This window comes from Alosa alosa, chromosome 17 (assembly GCF_017589495.1).
Source record: "Alosa alosa isolate M-15738 ecotype Scorff River chromosome 17, AALO_Geno_1.1, whole genome shotgun sequence".
Lineage (NCBI taxonomy): Eukaryota > Metazoa > Chordata > Actinopteri > Clupeiformes > Clupeidae > Alosa > Alosa alosa.
Window position 1 is genome coordinate 12500342 of NC_063205.1, and position 21988 is coordinate 12522329.

Here is a 21988-nt window from a genome sequence, read left to right on the forward strand (position 1 = left end):
GTGATACTACGATTGCAGTTATGTGATATATTTGTCAAACTAGGCTTTCAGCTCAGATCTGTCTTGGCGTTCTCGGTGTTGGGATGACTTTGTGCCAATCGTGTAGCGTGGAGACGCCTAAGACCGCCTCTATTTAAAAACAATTACTTCCGCATTCATGAGCGATAGCTTAATCTACACTGCGGTCATTTTTTGTGTCTAACCTTTAACATCAAATAAATCAATTGTCATCAGTTGTTGTATGGTATGCACGTCCATAGGGGGATATTTGCACACACAGCACTATTAAAGCGCATTCGAGATCCAAAATGTTAGTAGAGGGGGAGCTCCACCTGTAAGATATATGACAGAATCCTACACGTGAGATAACTTTGTTTTTAAGACAATTAATTGGTCAGTGTGCGGTAGATAACACGATTTGAGCTATAACTTAGCACATAACCTCCTCCCGACCAGGTTTGGTTGACAGCATAAGATACCATGGTGATATAGCGACACTAAAACAGATCCACTTTTGTGTCACAGCATAGCCTGGCTTTGAGCGCAACATACCTCGCTAACCCACTAATCGAGATTCGTAGTACACCCCACAGGACAGTGTGTGTCTTGAATATAAACAGGCAGTGTTTATTTGCTGTTGTGAGTGTATCTGAGTAGGTATAGGTATGTACTTAATCTGTGTGTGTGTTACCAATATACCACCTTTCTCTGTGAGTTTGTGTGTGTGTGTGGCCTGCAGAGTGTGGGTATGCATGTGTGTCTGAGTATGCATGAGTGTCTGAGTGTGCATGTGTGTCTGAGTGTGCATGTATGTCTGAGTATGCATGTGTGTCTGAGTGTGCATGTATGTCTGAGTGTGCATGTCTATCTGAGTGTGCATGTGTGTCTGAGTATGCATGTGTGTCTGAGTGTGCATGTCTGTCTGAGTGTGCATGTGTGTCTGAGTATGCATGTGTGTCTGAGTGTGCATGTACTGTATGTCTGAGTATGCATGTGTGTCTGAGTGTGCATGTCTGTCTGATTGTGCATGTGTGTCTGAGTGTGCATGTATGTCTGAGTATGCATGTGTGTCTGAGTGTGCATGTCTGTCTGAGTGTGCATGTGTGTCTGAGTATGCATGTGTGTCTGAGTGTGCATGTACTGTATGTCTGAGTATGCATGTGTGTCTGAGTGTGCATGTGTGTCTGAGTATGCATGTATGTCTGAGTGTGCATGTGTGTCTGAGTGTGCATGTGTTTATGAGTATGCATGTGTGTCTGAGTGTGCATGTACTGTATGTCTGAGTATGCATGTGTGTCTAAGTGTGCATGTGTGTCTGAGTGTGCATGTGTGTCTGAGTGTGCATGAGTATGAATGTCCATTGTGTGCATTCTACTCTCCATCTGTGTGCGTGCAAACGGGTGTGTAGCCTACTGAGTGTTTTGCATGCGTATGTGTGAAGTGTTGATGTGTAATCAGCCTGATCCTCCCTTCTTCCTGTTCAGATGGCCTGACTGGGCTTCACACACCTGGACCACTGTGTGCTCGTTAACCATGGCCTACTTAAAGAAGCACTATTAAAGTTTTGGTCTAAAACTAGTAAGCTATCTAGCATGCAGAACCTTGCAAACACCTGGTGTCTTTTTGGCAATATAGTTTGTCATTTTCTCTGTGTTCCAGCCCGGAACACACAACTTCATAATGTACTGGATGGCTAGCTGGAACGGCACGTATCTATATGTCCTCCACATGACCAGATACCATCAAAATGAGTGTGAAGATTGATACTTTAGCGTGTTGCTTAAAACCTCAAAGGGTGTCAAATTGGTGTTGATTTGATGCTCTCACATACTGATCCCAGATCAGTAATATTTCTGTGAAGGTCCGGTCCTTTGGCATGGCTCTGTTTCGGACCAAAGTGTCTTTCATACAAGAGGAAAGAGATTTAGCATTCATGCAGTATGTGATTAACTGTCTGAAACATAGAATGAGAGACCAACAGCTGGGCATGTTTGATTACAAGGAACCTAGCAAGTGGATGGTCACTGAATAATATCTCAAACTGGGTGTATTACCAAACTTGCGGATATGTGTCGTTTTAAATTGGATTTGTAACTGTTTGTAAAGTGCTAATGCTCAAAGTTATGTAGCCCATGCATGGGCCCTAAACAAACTCTTTACATTGATTCCACATCTCTGAAGATTCCTTACCTACAGTAAATGCAAGGGTCTAAAAACATACAGCACGAGCACTACATATCTTGATGTGATGCAGTGCTCTAGCACCCTCTGTTGGGTGGAATTGCAGCCTGTTTTTAGATGACAAAAGAGCAGTCAGCTTTTTTCCAAAGCTTGGAGGTGTAGCGCCATCTACTGTTGAAGGATCCGCGAGATGTCAGAATGATCTCAAGACAGGTCAATTATTGTACAAGTACAGTCGTTTAATGGTTTCCACTAAATGTGCATAAAATGACAGATACACTGTTGACAAATAAACCACACAATCTGGGTTATCTTGCTCTGTACTGGAATTGTCATTCAGTCTGTCACCATCCTTACATCACAACATAGTATATATCATTTATCATCATCCAGAGATGCTTACCTGCTTGCTTACCATTAAGGAATGCAGTAATCTCAACCAAAATGTGCTTGCAAAACTACAGCATGGCTTAAAAGCTATATATGAAAGAACACAATTCCCAGATCTCTGTGCTCTTTGGTCTACTGCTCACTGCGCGTTGAACAGTTTCTTTCTGCCCTCCATGCCTGACATAGCCTCCACGTTCTTACGCCAGTCTGTCACCTCCTCCTTCTGCAGGGATTGCACACACACGCACACACACACACATGCACGCTTCACTTTCTACCCTGCGCACACGCATACACGCGCATGCGCACACACACACACACACACACACACAGAGAGTTTAAAGAAAAGAGCTACATGTTCAAATTTTACTATATAAAAGGAATTATTGGTAGCCTGGCATAGCCAGAGTCTAATTGTTATCAGAATTTGAGTCTGGTATTACACCATTTGGACTTGATGAGCCTCAGAGGACTGACCACTGCAAAGGCGACATGTGGAGCGATGACTCGGACCAATCAGAGCAACAGAATCTGTGAATCCCGTATGATGAAAAGCAAAAACATCCTTTTCCTCAACAAATGCTTTAATCACTGTTTTCTGTTTGTCTTTTAAAGTTGTTGCGTTGTCAAATCTTGTATAATAGCGGATTCTAAACATCTCACTTCTTGCACACTCATTGAAGTGGACGACTACGTAACTATTGCCCATCGGTCTATCCGCCTGCCTAAACAATTTGATTGGTCCGAACACATCTTCACTGGGCATAGGCCTCTCAATGGACCAACTCCAGAGCGAACGTCACAAACTCAAATTTTGTGGCCGGGGTAAATTCTGGTTGGCTTCCAGGCTAAACTATTTTCTTCATAATACAGTATACATTTTCAATGTTTTCAGATAGTATTCTCAGTGTGTCTTTATGATTACTGTTTCCTCAAACACAAACAAATTGAACAAATTCCTATCTTTTATAGACACATTCACATTCTTGTCTCACCTCTGCCTGTTATAACCCCTATTGGTCATTGTTATGTGTGCAACTGATCTTTCCTAGTCAAGTTTGAAATGACCTTTTCTCATCTGAACCCTGACCCTAGGTCAAAGTTCAGTTGATATAGCCTCACCTTCTCCTCCTCCTTTTTCACAGTCTTGAGGTTGGCCTTGAAATCTGCTTTCATGAGTTTGGATGTGTCGGCGATGGCTCCGAACATGTCGTCCGACTTCTTCACCCGCTTCAGGTTGGGTCTCTTCATTTTCCCCTTCAGGCTGATGACCTTCTGATTCAGGGAGGCGATCTAAGCGGCACACACACATGAAGAAAGCCACTCAAACTTAGGCCATTCATTAAAAACAGCCAGCATCACGTAATGCCATGTCCATATGTAGCCCAAACTATGTACATGCATTAATTGACCACTAAGTTAGACATCTAATGTCATGTCAGGGGTAATGGTAGCCCATGGTAGGCAGTGTAGAGTAACTTGAGTCAAGAGTAAACCTCCCTCCCAACACCTTGCTGGTGACAGATGCTAAAACACATGTGTTGCTAGCAAGCCTGCCTGCCAACTGGAGGTGTTATGAGTTCAAGACAATAAAGGTTACACTAGCATTGTTCTCACAAGTTCTTCTTATCATTGAGAAGAGAACACATTCTAACCTTACAGTACATATTTGGTTTTAATATGTGCTACTATATACAAACATGAAATATATGTGACTTTTCTTATAAAAATGCTCTGTAATAAGGACCCTTACTATTATGGGATAAAAAAGTTTCTTTGAACTCCTCAGGTTCATTATTCAGCAACTATATGCTCATTTTATGGTTCCAAGCTAGTGGTATAGTAAAACCATTATGTGTATCCTGTCCCTTAAGGACAAAAGAATTACATTGTTTTGCTGCAGCACCAAAACCAAAAGCAACTTTTCAAACAATAATAAAGCCGTATTATTCATACTGATTCAGTTTAGTGTAAGCACACAAAAGAGTCAGGCAAGTACCTCTGTTTCATTCCGTGACACCTTTATTTCCAGATCATATCGCACCTCATCCACGATGTCAATCTTCCGATGCAAGTCTTTGCACAGCTCCTGAGAAGAGATGATTCATGCAATCTGGAGAATTAATGCAGTGTTCAGCCTTCTAAGGCAGCCATCCTCTCAGATAGCAGCCTAGCAGAGGCAAATGCATTCTCATAAAGGAGAATGCAATAAAGAAACCTCTTAAAGTTCTTTAGCTATAGTCTTTGCCTTTGCTTTTTTGTAGAAGCCTAGTACAATTCTTTAGATCTTGGCTTTATATGTGTTCTGCTGACAGGAACACCTAGAACTACTGTATAACATTCCTTGGCATTGGAAAGGTTTCCTAGGTCCCCCCCCCCAGTCCATTACCTGTAGCTCCTGTACAGAGAGGCCTGTGAGCTTGAGCGGTGGGGCATTTTGTTTCAGTGTGTTCTCTCTCTCAATACTCTTGTCCTCCTCCTCTTGCAGCAGCAGCTTCTCCGCCTTTTTAAGGATTTTGGACTAGGGTCGGGGTGGACATTTGGGTGGGGCAGAGAGAAGACAAGTGGAGATGACTGAATACTGACCCTCAGAGTTGAGAAGAGAAACAATCACTTTGTTTAAATGTACAGTGTTTTCTTTATTCTAAGATAAATAAGTCTCCAAATGAATGGAATATGCAGATGTCTTTTCATTTATTTGACAATGCATCTCAAACAGGGAAGAAATATGGGAATATGCAGACATTGTAACCTCTCAACATCAAAAAAATCTCAACATCAAAACAAAATAAACAGAGAGTTTTAAGAAGTAAACACTTTCAACACAACTCTTAGACATAACAAACAGAACACCTGTTTTGAATATGAACTTACAGTCACTTAATAATATATCATCTCAGTAGCTTTCAGCTTTACAGTCATCTTTAACAATCATTTTCAAAGTGCCTTATGAAAACACTTGAACAATTAATGTGAGGAGAGGGAATTAAAGAGCATTAAGTACCTTTAACAGCAGCCGGCGGGTGGCTGAGTACTTGGGCTTCTTCTGGAGAGGGGGGAGATGGGGAAAGGACATTAAAAAATGAAAATTTATTTTGTTATCGCAGAGACATCGCTGTGACTGCAGGCCCATCTGTTGAACCCGCCAAGCCTTTTCAGTGCAAAAGTGTTTCAGGGCCAATTAAGGAGATGAACTTGCAAATTTGCCAGCTATCTCGTGTAGTATTTTTTACAATGTAAAGATGCTTATGTTGGTTAAATTGCTGCCTAATGCCTATAATTTGTCATGCTATTACTTGTCAATAAAATGCCAACAAGTAAGATCACGACCTGAGTCAAGGAAGAAGACAAAAACAGTGTTGTTTTCTAATCAATAGCTTTCAGTGTGTCCAACAGATAAGTATAAGTATAAGTATATTTACTTTTTTGATCCCGTGAGGGAAATTTGGTCTCTGCATTTAACCCAATCGGTGAATTAGTGAAACACACTCAGCACACTCAGTGAGGGGTTAGGTGCCTTGCTCAAGGGCACTTCAGCTGCGGCCCACTGGTCGGGGCTCGAACCGGCAATCCGGTTACAAGTCCAGAGTGCTAACCAGTGGGCCATGGCTTCCCCCAAATAAAGCACTGGCACAGTCAACAGAATAATTATACAGTCAGTCTTGGGTTGGAAGGGTGAGTGTGGGACAATGGCCAACATAAAAGAGGCTTCACATATGAATTGATTTTAAATGCTGCTGATGCACAGGGACTTATTAAGGGTTAGAAAGACAACAAATACACACAGAAACATACACAGTTAAAAATGTTGAGAAAAGTTTCTTTTTTTAGTATTTGAGTATGGCATTTTCCCCAGAGAATGCAATTTTTTATCTTTCAGACAAGTTTACAAAGAGGTAAATACATTGACATTTCAAATAAGAAATACTGCAAAATGTATGGGCAAAAATAATAATTTTAATCATTTTCCACTTAATATTTCCCCACTTTTGTTATGATCTATTGAGCATCTCAAGTGTAAGTTCTTGAGGTAAGAGCATTAAGAACCCAGTGAAAATATACAACGGAACGTGAAATAAATAGTTTATTTGTTATTTGTTGATGTCTGAGCTTGGTTGAGGCCTGTCCTCATTGTTGCAACTGTCAAAGAAAACATCAGACATGTGGCACATCACAATGCTTGAGGCTACCAGACAATAGATGTGACCATGGCTAGACATGAGCAAGTCTTGTGTTTCACACAGGACAAGTACAAATGCAGCTATGTATACTTTCATGTGCTTTTATAATTACATAGTACTGCACATACTCTTACTGTTACAGATACATACTCGTACTGTTAGTTAATTTAGTCTTCCACTTAATATTCCCCCACTTGCTTTATTTATAGTAATTTATAGTAGTTTTTGAACCAAATCTCATGCTCAATCTGGATGTTCACACAGTGTCCCACAAACATGGATAGCAGAGGCAGATGTTAATGTTAGCTAGACAAAAACTCCATGAATCTTAGTAGTGAAATTCATACAGACAAACGTGATGAGATGAGGGCCTACTGCAATAGGGGGATATTTTACATGGGGACAGAGTTGGGCAAAAGACTACATGAGTCATGAAAACAGATTAGTCCCCTCCTATATACTCCCTCCCTGTCAATCTCTCTCTCACACACACACACACACACACACACACACACACACACACACACACACACACACACACACACACACACACACACACACACACAATCAAACACACATACACACACACACACACACACACACACACACACACACACACACACACACACACTCTAACTCACTCTCTCTCTCTTTCTCACTCCTCTGAACTCCACATGCATCATTCAAAAATTGAAGGACAGTGGGAGAGTTATTTGTCTTTGAAATATGTTTTCCAGAAAGTTAGCAAAGTAGATAAACAATGTCAACACATAAATATTGGCTTACCGGTCTATTCATGAAGAATCGAGACAATAACAAACATAAACATATGAGCGTACATAAACACATGAGCGTACATGAACAAACATATCAGATGGTAAACATGCAGAACAATTTTGTTAAATAACATTATTTTAGATAGATAGATAGATAGATACTTTATTGATCCCCAAGGAGAAATTCAAGGTCTCAGTAGCATACAGACATCACACACAACATGCACTTACAGCAGAAAAAGTAATATAAGTATATCTATCTATATAAAAAACTCCACTGCACAATAAAGACAGTAGAAGATAAAAAAAATACTAAAACACTAAATATACTAAATAAAACTAAATCAAATATCCACATAGTGTGCTTAAAGGAATTATCCGGAGTAAAATGCACTTTAGATCAATTTACGGATGATTGGGACTACATACGTTGAGTTGACATCAAAATCATGTCATTCGGATGTGTTTTGAGAAAGTTCGATTTTACCGTTTTTAGTCAAACGGTACTGACTAAAAACGGTAAAATCGAACTTTCTCCAAAACACATCCGAATTACATGATTTTGATGTCAACTCAACGATGTACTTTACAAATTATCCGTAAATTGATCTAAAGTGCATTTTACTCTGGATAATTCCTTTAAGGATGATCAAGCATGATCATTATGCTTAATGCTCAACATTGCACTTTTCTAAGTAAGTGCGTTACAGTGAAGGGGGGGCCTTGTTACAACCAATTTAAGAACAATACATACAGACAAGCTATTCACAAACATCTCTTAAAGTATGCAACAGATATACACAGAGACACTCACTCAACCACATAGTCACACACACACATACACACACACACACACACACACACACACACACACACACATACACCAAAATAGATACCACAAAATACTTGTCACAATGTCAAGTCTTTGATTCAGACAGTGGTCTGACAAGCACTTTGCATTGTTACACTGCAGTAAAGCACACACACACACACACACACACACACACACACACACACACACACACACACACACACACACACACACACACACACACACATGCGCGCACACACACACACACACACACACACACACACACACACATACACAGACTTACCCTTCAGACATAGCTGTCCGCTTAGCTGCCTGACCTGTAAAGAAGCCCAGACATGCCTGGTGAATATTCCAGAGTGTTGTCATATCTGCGCATCATACACAGCGTGGCGAAGGCGAAGCGCAAACGTCATGCCTGGGATTATCATTTCTATCCATATACATTCAGATTATCGCAATAGAACTGCATGGCTCACAGCAAATATGTGCATTTGTTTGTGCAGAGACTCATGAGAGACAAGCCATTGACCTTGATGTTGCCTTATGACAGGGCCAGCCTGTAAAACAGCAGTAATGGACAAATTATCTACAAAGGCCTGTTGTGTCACTACTGTGAAATAGAAAATGATGCTTTGAGAGAAAAATAAGGCTTTTGTAGGCCTTCTAAACAGGAATTAGAATTGTGCAATGAATGGAAAGAGCTGAAATCATTTGCACGCAATGGAATCAAAATGGAACAAAATGCATTTTTATCACTGCAGGTGTAAAATGCTAAATATACTGAACATAAACAAACAAACACAAAATAAAATTGATAATACAAATAATGTATTTTGTTCATATCAACTATAACAGAATATAGAAACTAGGCTCATGCAGCGGCCCAGTTACAATCTGGACACAGAAAATCACTTTGGAAAAACAATAATAAAATACAAGTAACCAAAAAAGAAAATAAAAGACCCTTCCCTCCCCACCCCCTCTTCTATCATTGGGTGCAAGTAATATTCCATAATACATTAGATAACCTAGTTGGACAATTTGGCAGAGCTTGTTTGGACTGCTTATGAATGTATATATGCATTTAAAATTCCCTTATGAAGCAAATGTGGTCTAATGGGCAAAATTTTCTATTCACTGGTGTAGTTTCTTATGCATTCACATGACTGCATGTGAATTAGTCTGCATTAGACTGCATTATTAATACATTATGAAATGTTCATATTACGCTTCTTATTAGGCATTTTAATGTTTTGTGAATAAGAAGATAGTGTAGTGTAAAAAATAAAATGAGTCCAGATTGGTGTATAAAATGAAAAAAAACAAATGCTTCTCATTTTGCTATACCATATGGATAGGGAAATCTATAGGTACATTTCCCTCAAAATGATCCAAAACCTAATGAATTTATCCATTTTGTGTCCCACCCTCACACCAAAATCTAATTAATTAAATGATCTCCACTTAATGGTGGTACTGTATGGGTAGTGCAAATTAAGTCAACAAATCAATTAAGTCTTGTTTAAAATGTAAACAAGCAATTACCACAAGAACTGACATTTCCCTTGGAACAATTTGACTACTTGAAAATGATGCCACAGTGTTGAGCTGGGGCATCAGCGTTTGTCATGTAAAGCAGTGCTTCTTTTTTTTTTTTTGCGTTCGGCTGATGTTTAAATTATTTATCTCCTTCGATGGTGCTCGGTATTACAGGGTCAAGCCTCCAGTCCCCGACTCAGCTGAGCACGCTGAGAGAAGTGCAAGTGTAATGGAGACAATTAGGGGGGCATCCTCTAAGGAGGCCCCAGACGGTGACCTGTCAACCTGGCCGACACCTCCCGATACCTCTCATCCCCTCCAGGCCTAAGCCCCCATTACAGACTCCACAGAGAACAGGGGAAACAAGGACAATGTGGGTGAGTCACTCGGAGGGAGAGAGAGAGGGGGCCAGGAGAGAAAGAGAGAGAGAGAGAGAGAGAGAGAGAGGAAGAGAGAGGGGCAGGAGAGAAAGAGAGAGAGAGAAAGAGAGAGAGGGAGAGAGAGGGAGAGGGAGAGAGAGGGACAGGAGAGAAAAGAGAGGGACAGGAGAGGGAGAGAAGGAGAGAAAGATGGAGACAGGGGAGAGAGAGAAAGGAGAGCAGGAGAGAGGAGAGAGAGAAAGAGGAGGAGGTGATGGACATAGAGAGAGAGACAAAGAAAGGTTGAAGGAAGAAGAGAAGGGCAGAGGAAAGGTGAAAGGTGGATGAGAGAGGAAAGAGAGAGAGAGAGAGAGAGAGAGAGAGAGAAGAAAGGAGAAAATATGTCTAGGAGGGGTATCTTCAGACACATGAGGGAGGCAGAGATAATGGATAATGGAATGAGACAGACTGTGATAGATAGTGGCAAAAAAACACCTTCAGTCTTGACCTTCATGCGCCAGCGGATGGATTCATCTCAGGGCACAAGTGAATGAGACCCCTTGGACGTGCCATCAGGCCAAAGCTCTCAAACGAACAACAAAAAAAATGTCTTCTTATAGCTGTTTTGAGCTGGGGTGAAATCTCGCTCTCGTCTCAAATGTGACATCCATGTACGTGCCTCATGGGACCAACGCAGTCCCAACACCCCCACCCCACCCCATCCCATGCCACCACCTCAATCTCCGTTTTGATCCTTCACAATTCCCCACAATTCTGCACCCATTTACAGAATCACACTTGTCCCTGCTGACCCCAGTGTTGGGGGACCATTTAATGTCCCTGTGGAGCTCTTCTCCATGTCACCATTCTCACTTCACCTGCATGACAATAGACAGCGGGAGTTCTCACCAGTAACCTTCACACTGACCCATCCAGCTGTGTTCTTTCCGTGATTACAGGGGACAGACACTGGCCTTTAGACAGAGGTCACTATAAGATCATACTGTAACCAAAGCCTGATTCAACCCAGCGTATGAGAGACTATATTATACTATAGGAGGTCGAATGAATACATTAGTGGCCAAACTGCATTCACATTGTGTGATGATGATGAGTGGAAAACGTAAGAGCCATCTGCTGCTGTAGTGGAGTTAACTCGGATTCCAATGTGATGCAATGCTTCAGAAATCGCTCCTTTTCAAAAAATTGAACAGAATGACACTTAATATTACAGTGCCTTTGTTAATTTATAATATAACACAAAGCACACACAGTACTTAAAATAGTATAAATATTATCATGATACTCTGAATGCTTGCTAATAAAAAGTAATATCCTAATATCCTGCAGTTGTACACAACTACTCAGTACAGCACAGCATGTGACACTATAATTCATTGTACTTTTTCATGTCCTCTATAACGAGGGCATTGCAACATAAACTGCAGCCAGGGACACATTACTAAAAGCAGACATTCTCTGCATTTTTAGACAGGCACCTCCGCTGGAGTCCTCTAGCCTGAACTGGCTGGTGACATTGAACTGGTCTCATGATGGAAAAGTGACAGAGCCTCGTTAGACAAGGACAGTGATGAACTGAATGGAGCAGAGTGCCAGTGAGGGTTGTGTTTCATGCCCGTGGAGCTGGCATAGCTGTCTCTCTTCACCCGGAGGCAGTGTGTGTGTGTGTGTGTGTGTGTGTGGGGTGGGGGTGTGGGGGGCAGATGGGACTGTTGTAAGGGCGCGTGATTTGTGGCACAGGTGGCGTTCGCTGGCTGCCGGGTCAAGGTCGCGACAAAAGAGTTGTTTCTGTTGCACCACTGCACGCACACACACACACACCCACAAACACACACACGCACGCACACACACACACACACACACACACACACACACACACACACACACACACACTTAAACACACACGTGGGCATAAATATACACATAAACTCATAAACCAGCACACACCCTCATATACACACACACACACACAAACACATGTACACACACACACACACACACACTAATACATACATTTGTTTCCACAGAGGGATACGCACAGATTTGAACCTTACACACTCATATACAGGTAAATGAATTCACATCTCCCCCCACCACACACACACACAATCACACACACAAACACACACACACACACACACACACACACACACACACACACACACACACACACACACACACACAATCACACAGAAAGAACTCAAACCTACGTTTCAGATGGCCACCTCCTCCGCCTGCTGTAAGACAACGTGCTGAGGAGGAAGCAATGCACTGGTTTACGACCCCTGTCTCCCTGGGCCGTAAAAAACTGTTTATTTACAAGGGGCACACACAGTAAACGGCAGCTATGCACTGATCCCCGAGTCCCTACCAGGCATTAAAGAAACACCACACGACTGCTCACAGAGAGCAAAGACACCCAACTATGCCTAACAATGCTCTCCCCTTCTCAACTTCCATCTCTCTCTCTCTCTTTCTCTCTCTCTCTCCATCTCTATTTCTCTCTCTCTCACTATTTCTCTCTCTCTCTCTATTTCTCTCTCACACATATTCCTCTCTCTCTCTCTATTTCTCTCTCTCTCTCTACACATCCTCTCTCTCTCTCTATTTCTCTCTCTCTCTCTATTTCTCTCTCTCTCTCTATTTCTCTCTCACTATGCTGAAAGCTCAGTATGCAGAAAGCTCTCTAGTCTTTCTTCTCTTTCTTTAGGAATTGCTACTCGAAAGCGTGAACGCATCCCCGGGCGAAATATTTTACACTTGCTCAAACATCACTAACCCTCTGACCCTTACAAGAGCGGCTGGGTGTTGGATGGTGGGGGAGTGAGGGACAAACAGTCTTTCTTCTCTCTCTCTCTCTCTCTCTCTCTCTCTCTCCCTGGCTTTGTGTCTTAATGTTTCTCTGTGTGGAACAGAGAGAGAAACATCAGTTGCTGTCCACATGACACTATCCTGTTGTTTAGTCCGACATCACAAGCCCAACAGCTTTTTCGTCAAAATGTTTACTAGCGCAGCCAGCCGGTTTTCACAACTTGGAAACCTTTAAATGTGACTGTAAATGTAACGTCTCATTCATTTCTGATTAAAAATGTTGATCACAAAAAAAAACTTGGAAAACTTGTCACCATCACCTCCATTTTAGTGAGGGTAAAACAAAATAAAAAAAATGTTTATTTTACTGTCTATTGAATAAAACGAGTGGCTCTGAAAGCCATTTGACCCGGAAAGAGAATGATCAGCCCATTATTGCATCATGACTTAACATCCGAATTAACACATTTATCAGTACATCAGATGCTATATTAGTCCCTCAGCATCCGTATCTTCTCATTAATGAGGACGTGTGTGTGAAATCCCTTACCTTAGTGGAGAGATGTAGTTTGGATGCGGGATGATCGGTGGAGGCTGTGGCTTGTGAGAGCAAAGGCAGCAGGGGATTTTCGTCAAGTGATTTAGTGTCTCTCCTGTGGCTAGTGTGGTGAATCCCCCCCCTCCACACACACACACGTGACCATGCACTACCCCTCTGTAGGGAGAGTCTGGTGAATCCCCCCCACACACACACACACGTTTTTACACACATGCACACATGCCACTAGATTGCCCAACAATGTTTTCTAGCTCAATACTTTCTGACACCCTCCATCAACATAAAACACACACACACACACACCACACACACACACACACACACACACACACACACATACACACACACACACACACATTCACACACACATTTTTACACACATGCACACATATAACCTGTGATGCCACTAGGGTGCCCAACAATTTCTGGCTGAATCCTTTCTGACAACCCTCCATCAACATAAAACGTTCGCACACACACACACACACACACTTAAATAGATTTGACCTACCCCAACACCTGGTTGCTCCACTAACCCCTCCAGCTTCAGAGATAAACATTGGTACTATCTCTCTCTCTCTCTCTGTCTCTTCTCTCTCTCTCTTTTCTCTATTTTACTCACTCATCAACACACACACACACTTTTGAGTCATGTCAAGAGAGAGAGAGTGTGTGTACATTTGTATATGTGTCTGAGTGTGTGCATATTAGTCTCTCTGTCTCTCTCCCTCTCTCTCTGTGTGATGCAATTTGACCACATTCTTTAGCTGGACTACTGTTGTAAAATAATTTCCCTCTCACTCATGCAAACAGAAATAGCCACCATGCACCACATGCACACTGCAGGCAAATGACCTATCCAAACACCCATCTGTCTCTTAGTGTCCCATACCACACACACACACACACACACACACACACAAACACACAAATGAACTAAAGCACAATAATACACATGCATACACATACATTTACACAAACAAACTCACTCTCTCACACACACACACACACCTATACACATGTTATGCCTTTTAGTTACAGTGATGTATACTTCAAAGAAACGCTTGGTATGCATGATGAATAGAGAGTGTCTACGCACTAAACAACTTCTCTCCATCACAATAGTTTTCCTCATCCTTCACAGATTCAATGCTATTTATAAATCCAATTGCATAGATATGGTTGGTACGATATGAAATATTTTACACAAGCATTTGATTAATGATCAGCAAATACAGAAATAACACTGCATTCATATCCCAGAGTCAGGTAAGTAAAACATTGCTATTTTTTTCTCGCTCTGGCACAGAAGAATTGACTAAGCTGGGAGTTATCTGTAAATCACAACATTTCAAGTTTGTCTCCTAAAACATGTCATTCTATGAGAGAATGGTAAAAACCCACTCTTTGAGAGGTGTTTGAACATATCTGTAAGACATTAACATTAGTTGGTGAATATTCCCCTTTGCCAGGCTAAAGACGCAGAACAGAAAAGTCGGAGTGTCTCTTTCGCTGAGTCGAGCATGTGGATACAACGTGCATAATTGTTTAATTGAGCATTTTATGGGTCCTGCTTGACACCATAATTCAGGCAGGCTGGGATGGAACTGCGTTGGCAAATGAGTGTGGGGTTCAGTGAAGCACGGCTTTAATTACAGGTGAAAACCACGGCGAGGAATGTGTGTGTGTGTGTGTGTGTGTGTGTGTGTGTGTGTGTGTGTGTGTGTGTGTGTGTGTGTTTGGGGGGTTGGGGTGCTTCACAATGAGTCTGTCTCGCCATGGCAACGGCAAATTCTAGGAAAAGCCCTATCCTGTGCTTGTCGTCTCCTTTCGTGTAACCTTTGGGAAAGAGACAGAGCAAGAGATAGAGAGAGTGACACAGAGAGAGAGATGGATAGAGAGAGGGAGAGAGAGAAGGAGAGAGTGATAGAAAGGAGAAAGAGGAAACTGAATCACATGGGGAATCTTCTGCCATGGAAATGTGTCATCAGTAGGGTATGAATGTCATCACCTTGCAGTGAAAAAGACAGAGAGAGACAGAGAGAGAGATTAACAGGGGGGGTAGACAGATAAAAAATAGAGAGGGGATAGAGGGGGGAGGGAGACAGAGAAGGGGGAAGTGACACAAAGATAAAAAATAACAAATTGAGAATGAAATACTTTATAGAGCTTGAAAAAAGGTAGAATAGAAGGAGTATTCCTCTAATGTGCACTGTTAGGTATTAGTTGGTGTGTGTGTGTGTGTGTGTGTGTGTGTGTGTGTGTGTGTGTGCCTGAACAAGAATCTTGGGGAACATCCATTCAATATGAATTGCTGGGACAGCTGCCAAATTAGTGGAGTTGATGGAATTAGACAATTACTGGAGCTCCCTTAAAGGGACAAGCACTTTTACCACACTACACCTCACACACACACACAAGCACATAGGCACACATATGCACACACACACACACACAAACACTCATTTAGGAGGGACCCTCAAGAGACAGAGGAACACACACAGAATCCTAGAGAATGTGCACGCACACACACACACACACACACACACACACACACAGAGACACACACACAAAATTCCGTGAACAGTTCCAGGCCATGCTTTTGTAATGTATCTAATTTTAGAGGTTAGGCCCCATCACACATTACAAAATACACACAGACACAGACACACATACAGCCACATTCACAAAGGATGGCCTTGTGGGTGGTGTTGGCTTATCCAGCAGACAAACAGTGTGTGTGCGTGTGTGTGTGTGTGTGTGTGTGTGTGTGTGTGTGTGTGTATGCATGTGTGTGTGTGTGTGTGTGTGTGTGTGTGTATGTGTGTGTGTGTGTGTGTGTGTGTGTAACACATTCTCAGTGCCTGTGTGGTGTGTGTGGGTGTAAGAACAGATAAAAATGATTTCATGCCCCCAGCATGCGAGAAACTGATAATAATCTTCCTGAGCGCTTTCTTAAATCACTCGGATAATGTACCCTATTATACAGTAATAGGTGGGCCACTGGTCCTGAAGAGCCTCCCATCACGGCTCTTAGTCCTGAAGAATTAACAGAGACATTTGCACTTTGCACAAGAGAAATAAAAATATCCAGGGGCTGTGTGCACAGAAATATCTCCAAGCTACAACTGGTGCTTAGCGGATAGAATAAAATGCAGATGAAGTATAGCGGCCATTTGGGGGACTAATTTTATTTTCATGATGATAAACATCTCCAAAATTTGTTGTAGAAATTAGAGGTACTAGAAAAGGTACTTGAGCGACTGCAACCAAATCAAACAAGCCCTTCAAAAAGTTCGCTTAAAAAGAAATCTTTGAAATAAGTACTGACATTGAGCTTCTGAGAAGGTTACCTCTACCATCAGATAATTCCCAAGTGCTCCTCTTGATGTACCCCCCCCACACACACACACACACCCACACTCTACAGAACAGCAAGGCACCTTTCTGGATTCCTCTGAAGGACTGTCTTGTCTGGGAAGGGTTTTTAGTGGCATTTAAAGTCGTATGTCTTGGGGCTGAGATTAAATACTTTGTGAAAACTACCCCAGAGAGATACCTGAATTCTAATGACCTCTGAACACACCCCCGAAGATCCACCTCGGTATAAATGGATGATCTCCTTATTGCTTGGAGGGAAGTCTCGCTGTGGACACATGGTGTCTTCAAGCATAGATGTCTGGTAATGAAGCTGAAAGGACACTCTTAAGGATATTTGCTGTGCTCTACTTTAAGATTCAAATTGAAGAAAAAAAGGAAGAAAAAAGAGGAAGAGGCAAAGTGAGGAAGAGAGAGAGAGAGAGAGAGAGAGAGAGCATGGATGATAGGAGAGAATAATTTACAACCTAATGAGGAAACAGCCCTCCTTTCAACCACAAACACACACACACACACACATACCCCCACGCCCCACACACACACACCTTGGGCCGGCACCATGTTGCTGTAATTCTAATTAGAGTGAATTTGCATACCATTTCCCACTAAGTGCCTCCCAGGTGATCTGAGTGGTGGGAGTGGAAAATGGCCTCCTGGGATACGCGCTTGGAAGTCAAGAGGCAACCGACCACACTGGCACAGGGCACAGGAGTGGGTTACAGCATGAAGGGTGGGGAAGGCCAAAGCCTTCTTCAAGCAACGGTAGGAGCTTTGAGCCTTTTTGATGCACAGATCCTGCAATGATCACGAGAGAGAGAGAGAGAGAGGTCATTTAGACAAAAGCATGTTATCTAAGGAGGCTATTGTGAGACGCTACTGTTAACTAGCAGGTAATTAAGCTAGGTGACTTCAATTTATGATAATATATTTTATAAGAGTAACATGAGTTCTAACTATAGAACGTTATAGTATAGAATAGTAACGTCTATTTTTACTAACAGCCATCATGTTAGCTAGCTATAGAAACAAACAACACACTTGCAGTTAATGTATCACCTTTGCTAGTCTAGCTAGCTAGCAACCTGCAGTTAATGTATCACCTTTGCTAGTCTAGCTAGCTAGCAACCTGCAAGGACAGACGGCTGAATGGACTGAAAAGTACTAAAGTAAATTCTTTCCAAATCACATCACTGACAACTGACAGTTTATCACAGCTACTTGTGGATTATGATAAATGGCTACAAAAGATGCTCTCCCGCTCCAGAGTGAAATCATACAGCGTTTTAATGCTGATCATGTCAGATTTGTGCTTCTGGGTCACATCTCACAGTCGGTCTGCCATGGCTGCTGTGCCACTCACACATGCATGGTTGGGGCTGATTATTATTATGCTGTAAAAGGCTTACTACATTTTCACATGGTGGTCTGTGTCAGACAATAGAACCAATTGACTATGACCATATGGCATGAAAATGCAACTGGAAATCATATCAAAACTCATAAAAACAAAAAGTGAGGCACATTAACTTACACTGAAATGGCTTCATCTTCATTCCATCCCAGTATCCTATTCCAGACATTCTCACTAATACAGAGACCTTGTTGGAGGATGTGCTTGACAGCAGAGCTGCAAAACTGTATGATCACTTGACAACCATGCAGAATGCTTTACCACTGCCACGATTATTGCTAATTAAATGTCAATTAAATTGAATTAATTAAATGTTCTTTTCACCTACTGTATACTACAGAGGTTTTCTCCCATGCAGTGTGATACATGCAAAGTTCCAATCAGACCGGCTCACATCCATAAACACTGGATAGGTTATCTTAACTTCTTTATAACACCTGGCAACTTTACCTTCTCTCTCTCTCTCTCTCTTTGCATCAGAAGTTCAAACAGCGCAGCTTCCCAACTTGCCTTCCTGTTGATTGCTGAGCTTTACCAGCCGTGACTGTGTAAGTGGTCTGTGTAATGCTGTGATGCACCACAACAACACTGGATGCCCCCAAACACCTTCCCACATGCTTCCATGCTTCATCCATTATTCCACAGGGCTTTCTTTCCCCCCTTTCTCACTCCATCCCTCTCACCCCATCTCTCTCTCTCCATCTCTCTCTCTCTCTCTCTCTCTCTCTCTCTCTCTCTTCATCTCCCACAGAGGCGCTGCCAGCTGCACAGGAAAGATGAGAGCCCTCTTTCAGGAGCAGGAAACCTGTTTAAATTTTCTGCCATAAAGAGAGAGAGATGGAAAGTGGTGAGTGGTGTGGAGAGCAGAGAAGGGTGGGAGATAAAGGGAAAGTAGAAAGAAAGGGAGGGAGAGAAAGAGAGAAATGGAGAGATGTTAGGATGGGGGAGAGAGAGAGCAGGGGACAACATAGAGGAAAACAGAGTACAAGAACATCAGTGAGTGTGTGACAGAGAGGAGTGGAGTGGGGGGAAAAAAACGTGAGGGTGTGTGTGTGTGTGTGTGTGTGTGTGTGAAGGGGTAAGTGGGGGGTGGACGACGAGAGGGAAGAGGGTCTTATTTGTTTGTTTGTCACTTGCACGCTCACTCACTTAGTCGCTCGCTCGCGCACAGTCCGTGGAGCCCAACGTGTTTGGGAGCAAACCGGGACAAGTTTTCAAAACACCACATAGGCGGCGCCCCCCCCCCCATCCCTCTGATGATCCCTCTTTAATGTGCTTCCCCCCCTGTGATGCTGAGCAGAGTGGAGAGAAGAGAAGAGGGTCTTTTTTGGGGACCTTAAAAAGGCCTCCTTTTCCACCAGGACCCCACTCTAATGAATATTAACCCCACAGACACACACACACACACACACACACACACACACACACACACACACACACACACACACACATACACACATATCAAATATTTAACACCACTGCCACTTAGAGCATGGAGGTCATATGTTTGTCAGGAAAGAAAAAGCATACTGTACAAAAGAGGAAGTGATTAAGAGAGGCAATTGATGCAGTGTGATTGGATTATATGGGAATGGAAGCCTACAATCAGCACAATCCAAACTACACTATTTGTGTACAATTCTGCTAGAGAATGCTAGAGAGCACTAGTCAGATGCAGTGTGCACTACAATGATAGAACAAAGGAGTTTCTAGATCCTTCTGAAATCAGACAGTCCTCCAGCTTCATGCTTTAAACTCACTCTGAACTCTGTCTACTACTCACTCACTCACACAGTCACACACACTCACTCACACACTCACTTGCTCACTCACATTGCTCTTTCAGGCCTTGTCAGCGTTAACTGTCAAGATATCGTAAAACTGACAGGAGCAGCATATCTTCTGGTTTATTTGTGAATGTCAATCTGTTTTACTTTTGTGAGATCTGTGACCTTTGTCTGTCTGCCTGTTTATCTATTTCACTGGGAGCTCAGATGAGGCTGGCCAAGATGCAGAGTGGTGAAGTTACTCTGGTGTCCAGGAGGAGGCGCAGTTTCCTTTCCCTCTGCTTTTGGCAGAGACTTGGTAGTGTGTATGTGTGTGTGTGTGTGTGTGTGTGTGTGTCTGTCTGTAATCTTTTAAAACCTAGAAGTGACATGTTTACAGGTTCCTCCATTGCTGCTTCTATTACTGCAACCACCATGACACACACACACACACAAACACACACACAAACACACACACACACACACACACACACACACAGCCTCTCTCAAACCACCCCCGCATGTCTTTCCCCCTGCACTTGCACACAGTAACTGAACATTCTAGCTGATGACAGAATTCACTTCAATTACAACAAAATAATCCTCCTAAAAGAGCAAGAGAGAGAGAAGAAAAAGAAAATAAAGGCTCCTCTCTCTTTCTTCTCCCACCTCCTCCTCTCTCTCTATTTCAGCTTGAGCATGCCTGCTACTGCCTGATGCGTCGTCGCTCCCGATTTCTATGGTAACGGCAAGGATGGGATGGATGTGTGATGTGTGTGTGTGTGTGTGTGGTGGTTGCGGTGTTGCAGGGTTACTCTCTGAGGCTTTAAGTCACAGGCTTGTCGACTGATCGACACCTGTTTTCTGCTGCAGAGGGTAGGTGAGAGTATGACAACGATTCACACACACACACACACACACACACACACACACACACACACACACACACACACACACATATTTCACACATCATTCACACATAAATGCCAAGCAGTTTTTATTTGACATATCATGAGGTGAATCACACAGTCACACACACACACACACACACACACACACACATACACACACACACACACAGACACAGATGTGCAGATGTGCAAAAACAATACACTTATTATGTTCTTGGAGACACACATGGCACTCACTCAGAAATACAAGCACTGTGGATGAAATACAGTGGGTCCCAGTTAAGAATTGACACTTCATTCACCATCAAGGTGATTCACGAGCTGGGTGAAATGTAAGTACAACTGCAGCCGGCAGGGGGCAGCATAGTCCGCTGTGGCGCTCCACGGTCGAACCGATCGAGCATTCGACAGCAAGGGCTGCGATTGGCGAAGTTTTCAGTCGCGTTTCTCTGCGTTTTTAGCAGCCCCTGCAACATGCTAGTCCACTGTAGCCTATAAACTTTGTACATAATGTTAAACATAGTTTTGGATTCAGTGGCAAGATGTCTTGATTGTACAGTGCCCGTCTCTCAGTAATGTTTTAAAATGAGAGCTTCGTCAGCTGGCAGTAGGCTACTTTGTCGGCAGTCATGAGAAGTTTGCTTGCCAACAGAACATAAATATGCTGTCCAGAAACCTCGTGAATAGTTCTGATTTGTTTTACTACACTAACGATGTTAAATATAGCCTTTGCCTACAGCATCTCCTTAACAGTAATGTTAACAAAATGACAGCATTCATATGACAAAGGAAAAAGCGAATTCAATCACTCCAAGACTGCCACATCAACCAGTGTAGGCTACAGTCCTACCCAATAGGCCTACTCGAAGCAGA

General features: G+C 42.5%; 1 protein-coding gene across 2 annotated transcripts; it reads right to left on the reverse strand.

Moving 5' to 3' along the window:
- Positions 1–2399: 2399 nt before the first annotated feature.
- tnni4a (troponin I4a) lies at positions 2400–13735 on the reverse strand. Of its 2 annotated transcripts, none has more exons than XM_048268152.1 (8): positions 13641–13735; positions 8644–8677; positions 7539–7542; positions 5576–5617; positions 4961–5092; positions 4571–4660; positions 3694–3864; positions 2400–2794 (listed from the first exon to the last, which is right to left on the reverse strand). In XM_048268152.1, exons 2-8 carry the CDS (start codon positions 8652–8654, stop codon positions 2711–2713), a joined length of 534 nt encoding a protein of 177 aa, XP_048124109.1. In that variant the 5' UTR covers positions 8655–8677; positions 13641–13735; the 3' UTR covers positions 2400–2710. The 2 variants fall into 2 exon arrangements, with proteins under 2 accessions (XP_048124109.1, XP_048124110.1); XM_048268153.1 differs by lacking the exon at positions 13641–13735 and adding an exon at positions 12490–12506.
- Between the last annotated feature and the right edge of the window lie 8253 nt (positions 13736–21988).

Bases quoted from the DNA above. Each gene is read 5' to 3' on its own strand.
- tnni4a (XM_048268152.1), bottom strand. The intron at 4,661-4,960 runs GTAATGGACTGG...ATCTCTTCTCAG, and splicing joins TCTCTGTACAGGAGCTACAG to GAGCTGTGCAAAGACTTGCA. The intron at 2,795-3,693 runs GTGAGGCTATAT...CAATCCCTGCAG, and splicing joins TGAAAAAGGAGGAGGAGAAG to AAGGAGGAGGTGACAGACTG.